This window comes from Lethenteron reissneri, chromosome 22 (assembly GCF_015708825.2).
Source record: "Lethenteron reissneri isolate LAM-NWPU_2019-01 chromosome 22, ASM1570882v1, whole genome shotgun sequence".
In the NCBI taxonomy this organism is placed as follows: Eukaryota; Metazoa; Chordata; class Hyperoartia; order Petromyzontiformes; family Petromyzontidae; genus Lethenteron; species Lethenteron reissneri.
In genome coordinates, this window is record NC_083800.1 from 10,548,701 (window position 1) to 10,570,701 (window position 22,001).

General features: G+C 42.4%; 2 protein-coding genes across 4 annotated transcripts in view; one reads left to right on the forward strand and one right to left on the reverse strand.

The window, feature by feature from the left end:
- Positions 1 to 3,058: 3,058 nt before the first annotated feature.
- On the reverse strand, positions 3,059 to 14,847 carry NRBF2 (nuclear receptor binding factor 2). The gene is made up of 5 exons (XM_061556550.1): positions 14,606 to 14,847; positions 11,172 to 11,256; positions 9,949 to 9,989; positions 9,374 to 9,596; positions 3,059 to 6,756 (listed from the first exon to the last, which is right to left on the reverse strand). Exons 1-5 carry the CDS (start codon positions 14,624 to 14,626, stop codon positions 6,197 to 6,199), a joined length of 930 nt encoding a protein of 309 aa, XP_061412534.1. The 5' UTR covers positions 14,627 to 14,847; the 3' UTR covers positions 3,059 to 6,196.
- Positions 14,848 to 15,322: 475 nt separating this feature from the next.
- PEBP4 (phosphatidylethanolamine binding protein 4) overlaps positions 15,323 to 22,001 on the forward strand; it is a 257,438-nt gene continuing 250,759 nt past the window's right edge. The window contains exons 1-3 of one of the 3 annotated variants that reach the window (XM_061556551.1): positions 15,323 to 15,473; positions 18,286 to 18,415; positions 19,810 to 19,942. In XM_061556551.1, coding sequence (XP_061412535.1) covers positions 18,291 to 18,415; positions 19,810 to 19,942 — 258 coding nt within the window. In that variant the 5' untranslated portion in view covers positions 15,323 to 15,473; positions 18,286 to 18,290. Of the gene's footprint in view, positions 15,533 to 18,285; positions 18,416 to 19,809; positions 19,943 to 22,001 lie in introns of all 3 variants that reach the window. The other 2 variants (XM_061556553.1, XM_061556552.1) reach the window with 2 other exon arrangements.

Genomic DNA, 22,001 nt, shown 5'->3' on the forward strand with positions numbered 1-22,001 from the left:
TTTCTTTATTACTGCGTTGACGTTAGGTTGTGTTGTTGGTTAACAGCCGGGCCGGCTGCAAGCTATGTGGGAGGGGGTGATGTAGAGGTGATACGCGCTGGGATTAGGGATCGTAGGCCAGCGCGTAATGATTGGCTGTGTATGTGGTGACACGCGCTGACGGTGGAGGATCAGGGGTCAGCGCGGGGTTGTGGGTTACGGGGTACTGATTGGCTGTGGGCCAGTGACGCGCTGAGAGGGAGTGACCGGGTGGCAGCGCGGTGTGATTGGTGGAGTAGTGTTAACACGCGCTGGGGAAAACGGATCGTAGAGAGAGTGTGTCGTGATTGGTTCACTAAGGAGCGATGCTCACGTCGACGTCCGCATCAGCTCCGTCTCTCGTGAGCAGGGGCTATAAAAGGGGATGCACACAGGCGTAAGGGCAGTATGTAACCAGCGAAGAATGAAGACGGGGATAAAGACATAGGGCCCTGCGGTACCTAGTCCCGCTGTCCTAACGGGACCGGGACTCTGTGTAACCCAGAGGCGAGTGTAGTGTGTGTAGCCATAGGCACAGGGTCTACACGAGCCGAATGCATTGTGTGTAGACAGAGGCATAGGGTCTACACGAGTCAAGTGTATTGTGTAGCCAGAGGCATAGGGTCTACACGAGTCAAGTGTATTGTGTAGCCAGAGGCATAGGGTCTACACGAGTCAAGTGTATTGTGTGTAGCCAGAGGCATAGAGTTTACACGAGATTAGTGGAGTGTGTAGTCGGAAGAAGGGAGACCACACGTTGTATTGTGACACGTAAAGATTTAATAAAAGTGTGTTACCCGTCAAGAAGTTCCTGCCGTCAATTCCAATACTTCATGTGTATTAAATCCAGTTCTTTATTTAGTATGACCAAGGTGCCTATGCCATCAATAGTATACTTGCACATTTAATCCACTAAACTCCATATCAGTGCATTACAACTTTAATGTTTTTCCTCCCCAAATTCTTCTGTTCAGGTAGTATTGCACACGTGCCATTGCATTGCTTTCACTATCGTATGCCAGTTGAATATTCACTTGTGAAAGTAAAATTTAAAAAGGACTAAGCTGACAATGGTGAACCACAAATAAAAAAAAACACACAGGCCATTAATGCTTGTAAAATTAAATGTTATGGTAGGACAGCATGGCAAACAATAATCCTTTCAGGCAGAAATACCGACTTGCAATTAGAAACCGCACGATGCAATGTTTACATTGCCCCATAAGTGGAGTTTCCAATTGTCAGTCATGTATACTTAGCTCTGATGACTATTACAAAAATGAGTCTACTGTACATTAATCCATTACAAGCAGCGGTGTTCATGACAAATGTGGTCATTTTTAATAATTGTAAATGTGCAAGAACTTTGTTTTTATATTTAAATCATTAACTTAATTGGAACAATGTGACATTATTGCAAATAAAATCAGTTTGAAATTAGCTTATTCATTACTCCCAACAGGCAAAATATCAACACATCGTTGACAATATTTATAGAAGCTATTAAACTGGCATTTCTCCACCTTTACAGCTACTTGTTGTGCCCTTTCACCATAGGATTTGTTGAATATGGGAACTGGGTGAAATAAAAGTAAGTGCTATGATTAAATTCATACGATTGGTATTTTTGTGGAATCATCAGTGATTTGAGACCATAAAACTCCCTCCGCATGAACCCTTCGACCTCAATGTAACAGGGACTCAAGAGGTCATAGTTAAATGTGGACCTTAAATCCATGAATCCGCTTAAGCATATACATAACCACTTGCGTATTGACCAGTGGACATTTTTTTCTATATCACCGATTTTAATGAGTTTCATTTTTTTCTGCAGATATGGTAATGCTGCAAAATTATTTTTGCAAAGGAAATTACTGTACACTTATAATTCATACAATTTAAACGTGTTCTTTTCCTGCCTATGTATCAGACTCGCTGATATTGGACCCCACTTCTCTAACCTGCGACTCAAAAGTCTATGTGCAGGCTGCTGCTGAGCTTTTGATGATATAAAGTGCTACGGTTGAACACATCCTCACCATAGGAATGTGGTATTTTCACCACTGACATATTTTAAGCAGGAGATGCGCACATTCCCCATGCTCGAGTGGGAAACCATTTTGAATCTTACTTGCGCATTAAAAAACTATTTGGACTCCGGAAACCTGTGAATATGTTGAGGTTTATCATGAAACTACGGTTGTGCTGCTGTTTTGCTGTCTGATGTGTTTTCGGGTTGTACCGCATGTTTGGCACGACGTCCGAAGTTTCGCTCCATATGCTGGGAGCTTCATGCTGGGACCACACGAAAACACAGCATACAGGTTTAATTTTGATTTAAAGCTTTCGTGACTGCAGGGATTCATATTCTTGGTTCTTTCGGTAAAGTCACGTAGAAGGGAAACAATACAATTATAAAAATATAAAACAATAAAACTCTCACGTTTCGACTGCAAACACAAGCATTCATCATCAGGTGTGAAAAAACACGGCAAGAAATTTTGAAAAAAGTGGCGGTTTTTTCTCAACGTTAATAAAAAAAACGCCACTTTTTTCAAATTTTCTTGCTGTTTTTCACACCTGATGATTGCTTGTGTTGCAATCGAAACGTCGTGACAATTGTATTATTTTATATTTTATTGTTTCCCTTCTTCGTGACTTTACTGAAAGAACCAAGAATATACAGGTTAAATGTTAAACACTTGGGGGAATAAAACGACTGATTTGAGGCAGGTTGTAAGTTATAACGCTTTTGAGAATAGATAATCACACCTGGTCTCGAATTCATGGCTCAATCCAATTGGCTGTGCTACACCAGCTGTTTTCCTTCATGTAAAGAAGGACTAACGAGTGGTCTTATACTGTAGATTTAGGTGTCTGGGGTGTTCACTAGCTTCAAAAGATAGTAGGTGTATTAACAGTGCAGCCACCTAATCGTTTTAGTATGTCTATCATACGAGTTTTAACATATACCATACCATTATGTAATTTTCTAGTTGAGCTAATAGCTTGCTCAGCTTAAGTAAACTGTTCTACTACCTTATGGGCGATCAATTCTTTATTTGGAACCACACCAAAAACCCGTCAAGTTAGAATATCTCTCTCAGTGGAATAATGACATTTCAAATAAATACTTTAAGCCAGCAATAGCGGAAAAAAACGAACATAAAATGCGTTGCGAGTATATGAACAATCTCCAAAAACAAAACATTTCCACGACTGCGTTTGCTCCACACCAGACACCACACAGAAACATGCAACTTCACCAATGTATACAACATTGAACGAGCATGTGTTTAAACTTCTTTTCAAAACATTTTCATGAGGTATTGTGCCAAGTTCTACACGTGTGCACACACAAAAAAGAAATCACTTAGCTCCATGATGGGAGTGCTGTCATATTTCACAGGTGAACAAGCTGGGTTCAATCAGAGTTCAAGCTGACCGCGTGACAACACACGCCCCTATATTATTGCCTCTAAAAAATGTTCACGCAGATCCACAGCAGTTGGCTTTGTACTCATGTGCTGAAATAAAACACACGCTCTCAAGCAAACATGTACAATGTCACGTTATTTTAGACATAGAAACACACTGGTAAACAACTACTGTGTGTATTCTTGGTTCTTTCGGTAAAGTCACGTAGAAGGGAAATAATAAAATAATACAAATATAAAACAATAAATCAAAACTACTGTATCAAGCTTTTGCGTAGACCACTTACATGTTCAATATTTCGATTGGAAGCACAATACAATAACATGAAAAAAGGAATTGTATGAAATGTAATGAAGCATAAAAAAAATTTCGTCTATACAATAAGACACGAGTTGATTTTGAAACATTCTAAATTGGGTATACAGAACCAACCTGTGTGAAGAACAAATTAAAAGCACAGACATACTTTAATATATGTAAATGTGAACAATTTTAAGAACAATTTATCCTGAAAAAAAATAAATACAAGCTCACAACATGCACCTATTATGGAATACAAAGCAAATTTCTTCTAAACATCAGATGCACAAAAAAATCTTACAAAACATTAACAATATTAACAGCAACATTTTTTCATTACATTTCAATGTTCATCAAACAGTACACATGATACGTAGTACTGCGATAGAGAGAAAGCATGAGTGCAATGCCAAAGTTGGTAATGTGTTACTCAAGTCACTTAAAAATAATCACAATGCATGTTAGCCTTGTATTTTATAAATTGGCTAAAGGTCATACAAAATAACATTGTAAAGCAAACAATAATCCACATTATCTCTCTGTGGCTATAGCTTGACCTACGAAGTTAAGGATAACGAGGGTGTATCAAAATGTGTATTTATTATAATGCTGTAACCTATAGCAGCGCCATTCAATGGTGGAACAGCTGCAATTCGGACGTAAGCATTTTTCTAATAACGGCAGAAGTGGTACACCAGTTAAAGAGTCACCTCCAGGCAATGCTGCTCACATTTAGAACTTCTGAATTGCAATGACACAAGAATTATGCACATATCAGTGGTTGGTGGGATGTGTAAAAAGAGTTCACTTAATAATTATGCGTGACAATTTGAATTCCTGAAAAGTGCTTGACCATTGGGTGCCATTAATGTTATTGGAAATTCCAAAAAGTAAAAAGCACTTGCATATGTTGTGCCGTATCAGCCAGATTTTAGTGTCACGGCCAATTTGAATGCAGCCATTCCACCAATTTGTAATTGTTGCCATGCCTCAGTTGTCAGCATATCGCAGCTTCATTACGCAATAGATTTCACTTGCATTTACATCCCCAGAGGCCAAAAAACTAAATAAATGATTGCTGCTCTTGAAGGTTAGTCATCCAATGTACCATATTTGATCATGCGATACATCTGCCATAACAAGTAATAATTTCAACTTGTAACATGCACAGTATTCGCTCACTGTGGAAGAGTGAGAATGACTCTGAGGCACGAGGAACCATAGACCATTGGAAAAGGCCACCAGAGGGGTGAGCCGTTGCCAAATTCCCCAAGCTCTGCTGTCCTCCATATATGAAGACGTTATTGCCCAATTTTACGAGTGTTTACATTTGGGATGAAACCGGAACACCCAGAAAAAACACCCATCTAGCCACTACAAATATTGCACATGACTACCAGGGGGTTATGCCCTATTAACTATGCAAATTATACCTACATCGCACTGACAGGGTGCAGAATTGTTAAAAGTATGTTTACTTATCGAAACACCCTTGCTTGTCAGCACAGCCTACATACAGAAAATATAACATAACTTTTTGCACTCACAAAGTGTAAGGTTCTAGCTTACACGGTTGAATATGGTCTGCATAACATGTTTCATCAATTATACACTTCCAAGTATGAGTACTTTACTCTCAGTCCCAAAAAATGCACATGCTTACAGGTGTATTGGCATACTGTTGAATATACATAACTCAAGGTGGCATTTTGTAGGTCCTTACAAAATCAAATATTAAATTACTTTCCCACAAACCCTGGCTAAATACCTCGCTCAAAGGTTTCAAACCTATGAGTTATTGAGGGCTATTTTCAGTGGACAAACATGTGTATTTACTCATGAGTTAATATCAAGTTCATACCCCAGCAGTCATACAAATGTTTGGCCGAATAAACCTGTGCATAGTCTGTACCGCGCACTCTTATCAAGGTGACTCGACTTCGACAAGTCAGAACTGGTGAATTATTTCAGGGTCAGCACATCCCACAGGAAATATTTCAATATATTTTGAATTAAGAATGCTGAATTGGACCCAGATAACTTTACCAAGTATATGGCCCCAAAAATACCCATAATAATAGTTGGTAATATATAACATAGTGTTTGGACACGTGTTTTCTTTAAGCTTAGCTTATATTACATCTAAGTGTCTCAATGTTCAAAGAACAAAAGGGCAGTGTTAATCTCTGTTGCAGGCCTGAGCCAGTGGTGGAAATTCTACATTTCCAAGGCAGGGGTCAGAATATCCAAAGAAAATGCAATGTGTTCTTTTCACAAAGCAGGACTTGTTTTACCAACCGAAGAGTGATGACAGGTTGAACCAGTCCCTGATTATAGGTTGCTCATGTGTTAATTAACACATGAGCAACCTGATCAAGTCGAGTGATAATTCATCCCCACTACTATAACATAATTCAGGCTCAAGATTCATTGCCACCTCTCAGCTCCGCCCACTGTTGTCCTCCAGTTCCCTCAGATCAAACCCTTCCACCGTAGGCAACTCCAGCGGGGGCAGCTCTCCCAACGGCGTCAGGGCGTGCGGGAAGGCCGGCCCCAGGCCATGCTGCGCGACGCCCATCCCAGCCAGACCCCACACCTCGTGCGGGTCCACAAAGTGCGTGTCCGAGTCCAGCCCGCACGCCGGCAAGCCCAAGCCTGCTCTAACTCCCGGTGAGGCCGCGGCATCGGCAGCTGCCGCCGCCGCCACCGCCGCCATGTGATGGCACTCGTCGGCGCGCAGTGCTTCGTTCTCGGCGCGAAGGCGCTCGTTGTCGGCCCGCAGGCGTTCGTTGTCGCGAAGAAGGAGGCCGAGCATCCGCAGCAGGTCTGCCGTGTGCGTGCGCTGCTCCTCCAACACCGTGCACGCGTCCTTGGGCACCTTGGTTCCGGGCAGCGTCGATTGCTCCATGCCGCCGAGCAGGTAGTACAAGAGCGTGTCGGGCTCGCGCTCCAGCGGGTCCCGGCGTGCGCCGCACTGGCGCAGATCCCAGCTCATGTGTGCTGCGGAGAGAGGTTTGGCATGGAGCCGTTAGTTTCCATCACTGCTGGCTTTAATTCGTTAGTTTCCTGTAGCTCACCTCTCATTATCATGGTTGGCTACGTACGGTGCGAAAGAAGTTCAACATACATACATATCCCCGAATTTGTCACCAGCAAGTTGAGATGGTTAATACTTTCAAACTGTATCCTAATGCCTTTCCTCCAATTAAATTTTCATAAAATATCTTATGAGGTCAATGTGAATAACCTTGGTGTGAGAGTATATCTCCTTGTTACGAATTATCTTTTTATTTGTATTGTAATACTTTATTTTTCCAATATCAGCAGAGATATACCATCTTTATAATTGGTTTTGATAATTGTTCTTTTTTAAGGCCGTAGTTTGTGGGAGCGTGGATGACTGCCTCAGTTTCCACGAAATCAAATACCCCGATTAAGAGTTTACAAAAGGTAGGTATCGTATTTTATATCGATTTTCTTTTCTAGATTCTGACTGATGATGTAGTCAATGGTAGAAAATCCTTTTTACATGCTTTTATTTAACTCACTCTGTCTGTTGTTGTTGTATCCTCAAATCTTGTAACTCAATTTTAACCCACTTCCCAATGTGGTATCGGCTGCAAACTTGGTATACTTATGTCATACTGATGACAATACCATATTCTATTAAAAAAATAAAGTATTTTTAAACATTCATTTTTATGTTATGTTTCGGCTTGGGTCTAATTGTCCACGCTCAACTGACGTTGGCTGTAAATCACCACGGCCCCTTAGGTTAGTTATGGCAAGCCTCGGGGCCACTTCCTGGAGTCGTGGAGTACTGCCATTACGCGTAGGGTACATTTCATTAAAGCGTGTTTAAAAAAAAAAGTAGTTTTAAATATTACTTATTATTATTAATGAGAAACCAACTTTCCAAGACAGAAAACTACATTGACCATTATTTGGTTTCTGATCTTCATAAACATTTGATAAACGTATGCCAAGAGGTGAATAGGTTTGTAATTCTTAATATTAGTTGTATCTCCCTTTCCCAACAGCATGATCGAGGCATTGTTCCACAACTGAGGTATTTTATTTGTGTAAATGGAGTATTTATGTCCACTAATTTGTTCCAACAGCTAGCACCACCTTACTTATGCTTTTTACTTTTGTTTTATTTAGCTCTCGGAGCTTCCCCTTTCTTAATACTGTGAATAAGGTGGTTACCTTGTCACTTAAACTTCTGGGTTACTAGCACTGCATTTGCATAAGATACATGGCCAGGGTGGAGGGTGGGTGGGGAAGGGAGGCGTCATGTTAGCGAGACGCACAAATGCGGCTCAACGCTGTGGGTTGCAGGTAACGTCATCACGCCTATGTGCGCAGTGACATCACCACCACGCAATTGTCTGCCCACGCACCAGGCAACAAAACTTGTTTTTGTAATATAGTATGATATTGCACAACTGAATATGGGGTTGGTGGCTTACTCGGAGATCCTGCAAAAGTACAGGCAGACGATGCTTAGCGCTCAAGATGTGTTCCTGAAGAAGTGAGTGCGAATCAAATCAGCACTAAAAGGATTCTTTACACCATTGTATATATGGTGATGCATTCATGACATCATTCTTTATTTCCTATGAGCAACATATGAAGGCTTCATTTGGGGTATCGGTAATAGTGCTAATAATATAGGTGGTAAACGTTATTTTAATAAATAAAAATAATAATTTATTATAAGTTCATTATTATGTACTATACTCACAAGTGCATTCTACTGTACTCCTACAATGCAGCGGTGGGAGATAAGGTTGGAGCTGCTACGCTCCAAATCCGGGTCACTCAGAGAAGAGCTCCAGGAACTTCATGCTCTAAGTGATGCCCTCAGCCGAAATTTCTGTGGTGAGGTGTCTTTTAAGTGGCACCCGACACTCTATATCCTGGTCTCGTGAGTTCTCACCCGGCTAAAAAAATCAACGTAATGTAAATGTAATCGTGACCATGAATAATCGAATCGCGGGTGGTGGGGTCAGGTTGGCTGAGAATGTGTCGCTCTCATAGGCTGCTCGTGTGATGGGGGCAGATACATTTCCTCAGCCAGAACTGCTTGCGTGTTCTCACTTGTAAGCACTTTGCAGATGTTTTACTTTCTTATATTTTTTTCACATAAAATGTCTCCAGGACAAAGAGCTCGATAACAAATGAGTGTTCTATAGGGTCGTGCTAAGCGAGGTCTGCCTGCATAGCCAGTAGGTTGCTGACATGTCCTCTTATGCATAGCTCATCTCCAGCCATGCAGAAATTATATCTAAAATACATTTCTTTACATAATGAATCTGTAAAATCACTGCTGATGGGTTCTCGTCAAGATATTTCCTTTGGATGGTACTCCTTCCATGCTTGTGCTCTGTGCTCAACCTCCAAGGTTGAATGTAGAGTATCGCACCAGATGGCTTTAGGCCGTTTACCTTGAGGTGCCACTCCAATGCTCATCTGAGTAACCCACTCTGTTCCATCATGCCGCAACATCCCCTTCCCGATTAAACTTTCCCATAACATACAACTGCGACCTTCCAAGTTTCCCGATCATTAACAAAGTCCGTGTTAGAAAAAGTATTTTTGTCTGCACGCTCACCATTCGCTGTCCTCACGGCGCCTCTGGTAGAAAGTGGCGCGGCAGCGCTGTCGCACACGTCTGCGGCGCTCATGGCCGCCGTGACATCTGCCGCACGCTCCCTGTCCCTCCTCTGGAGTTCTTCCCGGAGCCGCTGCTCCCGCTGGGCTCGGCGCCACCGCTCGCGCACCAGCCGCTGCTGGGTCAAGTGGTCCTGCTGTTGCAGGCGCATGGACAGCAGTGCCTGCGCGGGGAGTGACCAGGTTTCAATTGTGAGTGTGCACTGGCCAGGTGGTGCGCTTGTTACTTATTGCCAGCACCATTAACATATTGTGGTCGACATTTTGCAGTTTTAAAGGTGGTGTTAGGGGAGTAACTTCAGCCTAGGTGCTTTTACATGGCGATGTCATGCAAATGTAGCATGTTTATTTTGCACCGTGTTTATTATGGAAATACATTGTGATCTTATCATCGAAAATGCTACGCACCATCAACTGTTAGATCCAATATGAACGATGATTGAGATGCATTGCAATATATTAAAAGTACACCACATTCATAGCATCATGGACACAGTGATATAATCATTCACGTACCTGTTCAGAGTCTGTAAGCTTCATGGCCTCATCGAGAAACCCTAAAAAAACAGATAAACCTTTAAGAATAACAATGCAACTTGAATCTTGAATTTTACTTGTTATGGAAATATTGTTACACTTTTATTGACATTAAATTAGAATGTGGCACAAGGCTCGAAATATAAAGCTGATAACTAAATGAACTGACTTGCCAACCTGGATTAAGTTTATAAAACAAAATACTGTACATTTTCACCATCAGCCATGATCTATTCCTTTCTAAATGAAAGCCTTTTCATGCTCATGCCATCTCCGATGGTCCTGCAGTGCTACAATCCACCTCACTCTAGCATAAACTGATCTTTCAAACTCTTGGGTGTTTTCTCTTCTTTGTCTGCGATTCTGTCACCAGCCTTGTACTAACAATCATCCATTCTTGGATGTGTCCTGCCCACAGTCACTTTCCTTAAGTCAGCATATTGTTTCAAATTTGCATGTCTGGCACATGTTTCTCTTTCAGCCTAATTCCCAACATGTATCACTTTGTGCTACATTCTGTACTTTTGAGATGCTGTTGCATGTCCTTTGTCATAGTCTATGTCGTAATATGTAATATGCACCTAAATAAACACCGAACAGCTGTGACACCAATGTAACTGTTTAAAAAGTTTACCTTTATTTCACATCTACATTTATATATTAAACACAAAAAAAAACATGATACATAACTGCCTGGATGTCATCAACGATCCAAGTTATCCAACAAGAATCTTAGGATGTGTTAATGATAACACTTAATATTTACATCATTGTGGCCTTGAGGCACACCACCTGAAGCATCATTTAGTGACATCAATGCTGAAATCCCTCCACCTCATCCAAGCGATAACATGCACAGTGGGAGTATATGCAGATGTCATAAGTTAGAATAGAAACACAGAACACTGTGTCTGGGAGCCAGAATTTAACAAGCCTTTTCCAGATGCACATTTCAACAGCATCATTGCTGTATATCGATTTTATTTTGTATAACTGAATCGTGCATAGTTGTGCTTTGGCTTGCATCTTCTCTTTGTTTTATTATATGGCAATTATCACGTGTATTCTATGATAATGCAACTATATGATAAGATACACAAAGATATGTGGCTTGCAACAAACTGTTTCACAAAGTCCTACAATTCAACGGGCTAAAATGTGTGCTGAACTGCAGTGTCGTGCATGACCTAGCATGCCCTCACCAGCAGCTTTGATATGACAGGCAATAGCATCCTCATACTTGCCAGCTGCCAGAAACTTCTCTGCCTTCCTGGCTTGCAAATGGGCCTGCGGAGCCAACATAAGTCAAATCAATCACAGTGCCATTTCAAAAGGGACATCAGATCCATAGTACAGGTTATTTACATGTCATTATGCATTCACATTTACGACTTCTGCCTACAAGGACATGATTTGTATATTTTGTAATATATTGATTAGATCGATCAACTCCCACTTTGCAGTTTGTTGGTCGTTACTTTAATAATTTCAATATATTCACGGATAATTAATTCTGATTCTATTCATGCTTAGGTGTTGCTGCTGTGCCTTAAACGCCTGTCCAAATTCTATCCAAAATGGAAACGTATGAATAGCCCATTAGTCTAACAAGGTGGGTATAAAACACAGCATGTACAGACTATATTGTCCTGAGGATATCAGAGCACGTATTAGACATTACTTAGGCCACTTGTTCGGGACAATTTTGGCTGTTCCCTAAGCGCATTGCTGCCCTCTAGCCAGCACCGGAGCATCTTTGATGCAAATTCTGTTTTCACTCTAGTCTGTAGACGTTGTATTCTCCTTTATAAATATATTTTCTGTTCTGGAGAAATCCAGTGCCCAAAACACGACCTTGATCGAAGTTTTCATCGAAGAATGGACTTGCCCATATACCGTCTCTGCCTATAAACAGCTTCCATATATCAAAAATATATTTACGACTACATGTCTCCCCGACTTGACCATTTGCTATTAAATGAACATTCCTTCAACGCTTTCTTTTAAGATATAATTTGGTACATTTTAGCTTGAACAGTCTGAAATAACATTTTGACGCTGCGACAATTTGCAAAAGCAACGTACAAAATTAACAACTCCTCGAGATGAGGCCGAACATCCCCCGTTTGCATACATTAACGAACAATAAGGGGCCATCCATTTAGTAGGTACGCAAATATCTATCAAAACGTGACCCCCCTGCGTGCGTGCGTGCGTACGTCTGACGCACCCCCCCCCCCCCCCCGAATCATATAGAACGGCCGATATTAAATCCACGCAGAACCGATCAAGGATTAATATTAACGTGTTTAAGCAAACAGTCCACCGCTGGACTATCTAACTCATTTGAAGGCCAATGTAGACAAATTATTATCGAGGCTTCAACCCCCCCCCCCCGCACGTTTTCTTTGCGTACATTGTCAGTAGACCCCCCATACGCAAGCGTACGCGTTTGGGTTAATCCCCCTCCATGCGTTACGTACTAAATGGATGGCCCCTCAAAGTGAAAGAGGAACTCGCTAAACGTCTTGTGCATCACGTCTAAAGCACGTTTTCACATCCTTTGTGAGATTAGCTAATTTCTGAGCCTGGATCAGCACCTGAATCGAAAGCACGAAAAATAAACCTCTCAAATAATGTACAAAAGCCTGCTTACTAGCCAACTTCGCCTCTGCCCAGAAAATAATCTCACCTTGTGCCACATGTCAGCTGTATACATGTGCCCATCATTGACCCTGATACTTTACAAGTCAACTGCGGACCCGTTTCCTCCGAAGGTGATGCTAATGCATACACACTGTATACACTGTACGTGTTTTGTCTAATGGTATAAACATTTTAGGCAGTCAACCTATAGGCGGAAGCCAAACATTAATGTTGACAGTTATTCATTGAAATATTGTACATTATAAGGACCAATAAACATGCGTTCCTCTACTTTGATTACTGTATTTCGCAGAAAGTAGTCAAAGGCAGCAATCACCCACGTGTACTCACGACACAATGCACCATCATGTAGTGAGTATACATGGGTGTTGTTAGAGACCCAAATGCAGAAAATCCCTGTGTTTGATCTTCAGCGAAGCTCACGGTGTCACCCCAAACCGCATCCGCACAGTGTCAGATGCGGACACCTGATGCACAAATGAACCTTATGGCGGTACCCCCGGCTCTCGCAATATGTCCGTGATGCAGTCAATTGTAGTCTGTTGATGGTCGGCAATGCAGCAATCGACTCATCTAGACGAGCTGTACACGATGTACCATCACCATGGTGCTTACGCGAGAGCCTTCAGGGTTTCAGGGCAATCGTCCTCGCTGCGTTTCGACATCTCGGGAGTAGCACCACCGATGTCGGATTGATTGGTACCCCAGTCGTGTAGTTAAGTAACACCCCTGGACAAAAAAGTGTCCCTGAAATAACATATTGCCTCGGCAATTTTGTATTAGTTGGAACCCCGGGGTACCGTCGTAAGGATCACATTGAAAATTTAAAACTCTCCAGTCGTAGTGTGCGTCCGTGGTCATCCACAGCAGAACGTCACGTACACAACGACGCAATGTCAGTATCAGAGCGAAGACTCTCCGCTTCTGGCTGGCTTCACCACCAGAGTGCGAAATCGTAGTTGTTGTTGTTGCTCTGCACCATCGTCAGATTGCTTAGCAACGCCGAATTAAAACTAAAAAAACTACTTATGCGAGTGTACGCAGTTAGCAGGAGACAGCAGAAGAGTACAACACTCATCTGGGATTCTTAGAACTCGTCGTTAAATGTCCAAAGCCGTGGACACGGAGACTAACAACCGAAATAATTAGTTTGGGTTCGTTTATTCAATCACCAAAGGCGTAATTGTGCCACACCGAGGAGGAGTGAAGGCCCCCACGTTGGCCCCCGTTACGTTTCGCTGTTATAGTTCATTGATTAGGTATAGCTCTGTGAGCCATTCGGCTCTTGAATCGGGTGCAACCGCAACAAATAAAAAAACATGAATAAGAAAACATCTTAAAGTGAATATGTGACCAAGTGCAAACAGAAAATCCAAGAAAAGACAGCAAAATATTGCACAAAAATCACCGCACACCAACGCTGTGCGCAAATCCCAGTGGGATGCCAGTCAAACAACAACAACAACCACAAGACAACTTATATTAAGGCAATCAGTCTAACTCCGTACTACAACAAACAAACATGGCCAAACCATATTCTTAGGTGTTTTCGGTAAAGTCACGTAGGTAAAACATCAAAATTAATAAAAAATAATAAAATAAAATAAAGATCACGACGTTTCGGAGGATTTTTTTTTATTTTATTAATTTTGATGTTTTACCTACGTTACTTTACCGAAAACACCTAAGAATATGATTCCTTGCAGTCACGAAAGCTTCAAGTCTATGGCCAAACCAAAAAACTTGTCGAAATCACCCAAATAAAGCCATGAAAAGCAATGAAACAGTGATCATAGGAACTGTGCCGGCATATTGTTAAAACCCCGAGGGCTCCGCGAACACTTTCAACGAGGCAACCCGCACCTAAAGAACACGTAATCGCGGTAAAACGACGAGGAGACACAACACGAACCATCGCTACGACAACACGCGGCGGACGAGGGGGCAGGCAGGGGGACGGGGAGCGCACCATGTTGAGCGGACTATCCATGAGGCCTCGCTGGAGAGACGCGAGGCCTTCTGCACGACCGACGACTCATGCCGCCATCGCGACGATCACTAGCGAGTCGGTCACACGCAGCAACAACAGCAGCAACATCAGCCTCACAACAACAACAACACCGTCACCAACATCGTCGTCGTCGTCGTCATCGGCAAGCCTCGCAATTATCAACAAGCGGCCACAACGGCCCCTGCCTGACCCGGCTGTTGTCGCGAGCGGCGCGTGACGTCATGACGCAACGTGACGTCATGACGTCGCGAGGAGCGCGTGACGTCATGACGCAACGAGCTACGCCGGCAGGAGTTGCCAACTCTGTTTCGGGTTGTTCGTCCGGCGGGTTCAGCGGGAACTAAACGACGCGATATTAACATCCTCGCCGAGGAGATGTCTAAATTAGACTAAGTTAGCGTGCGGGAGCGGTCCGCGAAATGTTCGCTGGTTGAAAAAGGATCTCCGCACGCGCAACTTAGTTGGTAACCGGCGAACCACGCACGAAGTGACGTCACCGCGCAACGCAACGACGTCACCGCGCGCAACGCCGGCCGATTGTTTGCGCGCAGCAACGGGGGGGGTGGGGGTGAGCGCCGTGACGTCACGACGCACAAGTCGCGGCGTCTGATTATCGACGCGTGACGTCATCGCGTACACGCCCACCCCTGCCCACGTGCGGTGGGTGGGTGTTTGGTGGTGTCGGTGGTTGTTTGGTGGTGTCGGTGGTTGTTTGGTGGTGTCGGGAGCGACGAAGGGGCGGGGGACGCGGAGTTGACGTTGCCTCCTCCTTTTCCTCCCCCCCCCCCATTGCCGCACGCACACAGAGAGGAGAGACTGCGAGCAGGTGAGACGCGGCGTTGCTTGTGCCGGTTGCGTGCTGATTTGTCTCGCGTGACAATTGCGGTAGGTGTCAGTGCCTGGTGCATACACACAGCCCACACACACACACAGCCCACACACACAGCCCACACACACAGCCCACACACACACAGCCCACACGTGTGTGTGTGTGGGCTGTGCATATACAGTTGTGCACGTACCGCTGTGCGTGTCTGGATGTCTACATGGTGCTCCAAATGTCTTGTGACCCCCCCCCCCCCCAAAATTAACTGACCCCCTAAATAAATATATTTCCATATTCATTTCTGTTTTAAATGTGCCTTACGTAAAAATACTTTTTTAGATAATTAAATGGGTTGTGGTGGGGGTCACGAGACATCTGGACCACCGTTTACAATGCTTGGGCATTGGTGATTTGCTTTAGCTTACCGAAGCGCGTCCTAAAAATGGAATTGTTTTCGAAGACTAATTAATTGATTCTAGATTTGAAGCTTTCGTGACTGCAAGGATTCATACTCTTAGGTTTTTTTCGGTAAAGTCACGTAGGTAAATAATAAGAATAAAATATTTTATTATAATTTTTTGTCATAATAAAATTATAAAATATTTTTTTTTTACCTACGTGACTTTACAGAAAAAAACCTAAGAGTACTAATTAATTGCATTGTGATTAGACTGTGCCCGTGCCGCAGCTGCTGATCCTGCGCTTGACTTGCCCTGAAACAGCTGCGTCCCTGAAATAATGTTCGTAAGTAGAGGACATAGTAATGTTCGTAAGTCGATAACCTCCCAGCGATGTTCGTAAGTCGGGGAATGTCTCACGCGCTTTGCTCAAAGAGGTGCAAAGCCCTCCCAACTGCGTGCTGAAGGGACAACGTGACACGCGTGTCGCTTAACTTCTGCCGGAGCTGGAAATTAAGTTAAGATACAGGCGTTGTACTTCGAGTCGCAGAGAAGAGCTAATACTGTGTTCATTGGTGGTGGCAAAATGTATATGTAACGCTTTTTGGTGAATGCACTCTCCGCCTAATATTATCCGCAACAGGATGCCCGTAATGTGCATCGCTAATCAATAAACTACGATCACTGTACAGGTAGTCCTCGATTTACGATGGAGATGCGTTACGACGACCCCCATCGTAAGTTGAAAATATCGTAAGTCGAAGATGGCCCAGCCTACCCAGGAGTCTTAAAAGAATGGTGATAATTTAGCAAAACAGAGCAATTTACAGTAACGTACTGTATAAATTATATACTGTATGTATTTATTGATTACAATACTGTATTGCACAGTAAAATGTAAAGTAAAAAAAACAAGGTAAATTCTTAGCCTACCTATATGAACTTCAATTTAATAGAAAGTTTTTTCAGGAAAAAATCCTATCTGCAATAACAACTTTTAACATGCATTGAATGTATCGTAACGTATCATATTGTACTGTACTCACCAAGATTATGTCCGTCGTCTGCATACTTGAACGATGTTTGGTTGTTGATGGCAATTTTGTCGTATCGCTATCGCCATCGTAAGATCGAAATATCGTAAGTCGGAGCATCGTAACTCGAGGACTACCTGTAATTGTAGATAACTATGGAAGAGTGCTACGCAGTTGTGGCCATTCCACACATGACAGCGAAGACTTAAACCGCGGTTAACGTTGGACACTATCTAACAGCTGTTCGAACAACGCTGTTAACTTACCGTGAATTAATGTTAATGTGTTTTGACACGAAAGTTAATGAGTGTGTAATAATGTCACCGTGTATAATTTAATACAGGGAAGTTTTGCTGAGCCTTAACGCTTTTTTTTCAGAACTTTTCTTGCTTGGTACGTTGAATTTGTTTCTTATTGAATCGATTTACTTGTGTGAATCGTGTCTGGATAAAACCCCATACACGCGAGGGAATAACATTCAAACACATATCCACATCTAGGGCACAGTCAATTGACCACATTTAACAAGAACCTTCAGGGTTTGCGCATATGACATGTCAACACAAATGATGTGCAATGTTCCAATTTCGACGTTCCCTCTGCGCATCATCAGCTGATAGGCTCTGAAAGATGCAGCCTTTGCACTTACCTCGAACAACCCAACCCATAGACCAGCCGATTCATGTGCATTAGGCACCACTGCGGCGAAATGTTAATGACCTCACCTGGTACAGAGGAGGTCGTGGGTTCGATCCCGACCTTGGCGCCTGTTGTATATTTGGAGTTTCCGTGTCTATCTCCACGTGGCCGCGTGGATTTTTCTTCGGGTACTCCGGTTTTCCCCTCCACATTTAGAAGCATCATGCGTTTAGAGTATTTGGCTGCTTACTCTTTGTTTTTTTTGGTAAAGTCACGTAGGTAAAAATGTTATATAAATTAAGTCACGACGTTTCGGAGGCAACACAAGCTTCCGTCTTCAGGTGGAACCGTCATAGCAAAATTATTTTACTGTATCACATGATATAGACGGAAGCTTGTGTTGTCTCCAAAACGTCGTGATTTAATTTATTTAAATAAAATTTTACCTACGTGACTTTACCGAAAAAACCAAAGAGTATGAATCCTTGCAGTCACGAAAACTTCAAATCTAGAATATTTTGCTGCTATACATTTCCACGTGATAAGCCACTTCGTTGAGCTATCATTTATGATGGCCAAGTTGCTTCTGAAAAAGGGCAATGTAGCTCAGTGGCCCTTACCTGGTAAAGTAAAAAATAGTTTAGTTCACATGTAGAGCCGCATGGCTCACAGGGCTATACCTAGTAAATGAAATGAAATGAGGGTTGTTGTTTACTCGCTGTTGTAAAACTTGAATTTCAGGAATCATGTTGGTGACGGCCGCAGTACTGCTGATGAGTGCCTTGTGCTGCACAGGGCAACAAATCAATGTCAACACATTCGATCCGGACTGCATTGACATATTTCCACAGGATGAAATGCACATGTGCCAGTAAGTAGCAATGTAAATTTAGTTGTTTATTTTTAGAATTAACTTTTTTTCATGTTTGCACTTGGCTACATTTATCTTGTGCCACCGGTTGTGGTGCTGGAGTTGCAATTGGAAGGTTCTGGAATCGCATCCGAGTTGGGGGTTGACTTGCCACAACATCCCTTTAGGGGGTCAATAAAATAAGTTCCATTTTGTGGGAAGTCAGATGTTATTGTACATGGATATACTGGCCCCAATTATAGGAATTTGAAACTTTCATCACAAACTTCGAACAGCCAATGGAGATGAGTTCCACCGTATTTCTTGATTGAGTAGTGAAAGTAAAACGTGTAATTGAATCAGCCATTATCAATCCACTACTGGATGAAGGCCTCTCCAAACTGCTGCCCCATCTCCTGAGATTCCACCATGCAACAATCCACTCAGAAGCTGCACAAAAGCTAATTTCGTTGCTCCATCTCTAGGTATTCGTCCTTGTGGATGTACACATGTGAAATTAATATATATTTTTTAAATCACGTTTATTGAAATATTTTTAATTAATAATTTTTTAAAACGTCACGTTTTAATTATATATAGATGTTCATGAAAGTATATTTCACTGTACTATAATTGAAAACCTTTTTTTAAAAGGAAGTGAAGAATTATGGCATGATATTTGTTGCTATCTTTGGTTCTTTATATCTGTTAGTTTTTCAACAAAACATGATTATGGTAATAAACTTATTTGATACGTCCTTAATTGTTGACAACGTATTAAATAATTTTCGAAAATAAATCAATGTACATTTAAGATTAACTTATAAATGCTATGTTTTATTATTAAGGAATATTTTGATAATCGAGGACAGATTAAGTCAACAGGTATTAACCAAGTTCAATAATTAAGCATCTATAAATATGCAGCATTTAAATATGCTGTCGATGATCAAACATTAATAAATATGCTGCATTTAAATATATTGTCTGTTATAACACATATGTTTCAATCAATAGATTTTGATTAACCATTTATTATAATTTGGCGATTAGGCTTATCCTGAAAAATATGACGACGCTGATGCAGCAGTTACAGTGCTGAAATGGAAATTAGGTGTTTCCAAGTAAAAATTCTGGTCAGGGGTTGACTCCCGTTATCCTGCTGGGATTTAAAATGAGTGTACTACCTTGTGGAAGGTCAACAGTGGTCAGCCTTTGGAAAGGTTGGCCTAGGTCATAAAAGAGTGGCATTGGCACTCCTGGCTCCAAGCACCTCCGGAGCACCTCCCCCATTGCTCACTTGAGCCGAGAGACAAGTTCACTGGCAAAGTGTTGCACGTGGCTTTCACGTGACCGTGTTCAAATTACCGAATGCTAAAAGCATTGCTTCACGCCCCATGTTCCATGCATTGCAGAGGTGGTCTGAAAGTGGACTACCCAGAGGCTGGTGATGTCGCCTGCAGCGTCATTACAAAGTGCTACAACTTCCGCTCCTTGATTACCAACAAGTGGCCGGCTCCTTCCATTGTCTTTCCTACAGCCACGTTGGTAAGGCGTTTCAAGCGTGAAGTTTTGTTGGTTCTACCCCTGACTATATCGGTACAGCCACTTGCTTACATTTTCCTTTTTTACCAATTTTCAATGAATGCAGCATCAGCTTTTTACTTACTTTATGTTTAGACTGGTGGCAAGCACTTTGTGTGTAATAGTGCAACCTTATTTATTTGTTCAGCATCCAAAAACCAATAGAACTCATCGAGCAACGAATGGACGTGGTTGGATCTTGCAGTACCCATCATGACACGTGCCGAAGAATGTTGTACACGCTGCAGCTTGCTAATGTTTTTGCTAGACGTCCCGTAGAGTAGTGAGTTGAAATTATCGAGCCTTGTCGATACGATGCTACACGCCACCGTGTTGGTTATGGCACAACTCAATAGTGGCCGAATGTGTCATAGAGCACTTTAATGAAAATTGCAGGAACTGACTATAGTTTGCATACGATGATCAAACGACATATTCTGGTCGAGTATGGTGCCAAGGCCCTTTAGATGAGTATTCAACTGAATACTGGAGTCTGTGGCCACCACACCGAATCCTCCCATAATTAGTTTGTACCTGAGCCCAAGTGCTAACCAGCAGAACCTCCGATTTTAGTTTCGTGAAAACCACACGAGCGCCGCTCACGTGCAATCTTGGAAGTTACCGAGGCTCTCCACATCTTACTTTGACTTCACTACGGAACTTGATGTCATGCGAGACGCACGTTCAAAATAGGAAGGGCCCGAGTACGGCCCCTTGTGGCACGCCAACTAGGCACAGCGTAGGCGATGACTGTTCGTCACCCAGCTGGACCAACTGTAATCGACCATGTAGGTATGACTCAATCTACCTTAGTACCATACCCAATACACCGAACTTTGACCTTAGCCGCCTGATGAGTATCTCATGGTCGATGGTGTTGAAGACGGCTAAGAGATGAAGACCGATCAAAACTGCAGTGCACCAGTCATCCATGATCTCATAGATGTCATCAGTGATCTTTAGTAGAGCCGTCTCAGTATTGTGGAACTTCTGGGTATGCCAACAGCAATAGGTTGAATCTGCCCATCGTAGCGACGCGGGGAAGTAACCGTTTCAGACAAAACCGCTCTATGATCTTTGAAATCGTAATCAGGTTTGAGATTTGGCGATCATTTTGCGAGGTTACTATAGCTCAAGCCAACTTTTTTCAAGAGGTGTGTTACCTGTGCCATTTGGAACCGGTCTGGGAAGCGGCCGTCGCTGAACTAAATATTTGCTAGGTGGCCAATCAGCGTCGCAAGCACATTTGAGTATTATTTGAGAATCGACGTGTGGATGTAGTCAAGCGCTAAAGTCTTATTTGGCAGCCGTGCGATGAACATCGACACCATCGTCTGATGTATATATTCTGTGTTGGTGGTAAATGGCAGATCGCTTAGCCTGCTGTTTCAAAAGACCCCGGGATGCCTGTGAATGCACATGTAGATATATAAGAAAATAACATTTCAATAAACAATTTCACATTTAAAATTAATTATTGGAAAAGGGAGAAATACAACTTGGTACAACCAGAAAACACATTGCAGAGCTATTTATTATATGCAGCACAATGCAGTAGTATAAACTTCGATTTTAGCACCAACATTAAATCTGGTTTTCATAGGTGGCCACTGACACGTTCTGACTTGAAACAATTGCAGACCATCCAGTAGCCAGCACAGGATGGTAACCAAGGATGTGTTTTTGAATCAGGGTAAAAGTGGCGTTGTCGTCTCAACCCAGGAGGTTATTTTGTGATGTGAAATGTAATCTATTCAGAGTATACCTTGCTAAGAAATTAATGGATTTCTTCCAGACAGGCCTTGATTGCTCGGCATTCCCAGAATGCATGTGCCAGGTCTTGTACATTTCCATGTGGACCCTTGGAGCAATCCTGAGAGTAATGTGTGTACGTAAGCTTGGTAAGTCACCGATGAGGGAAGTCCCATGTAGAATTAGGTATTCGTTTTGTTTTAGAGAGAAAGCTGTAGCTGGACAGATCTGCATCCACTTTCCAATTCCATTTAACTTTGCACTGTGACTC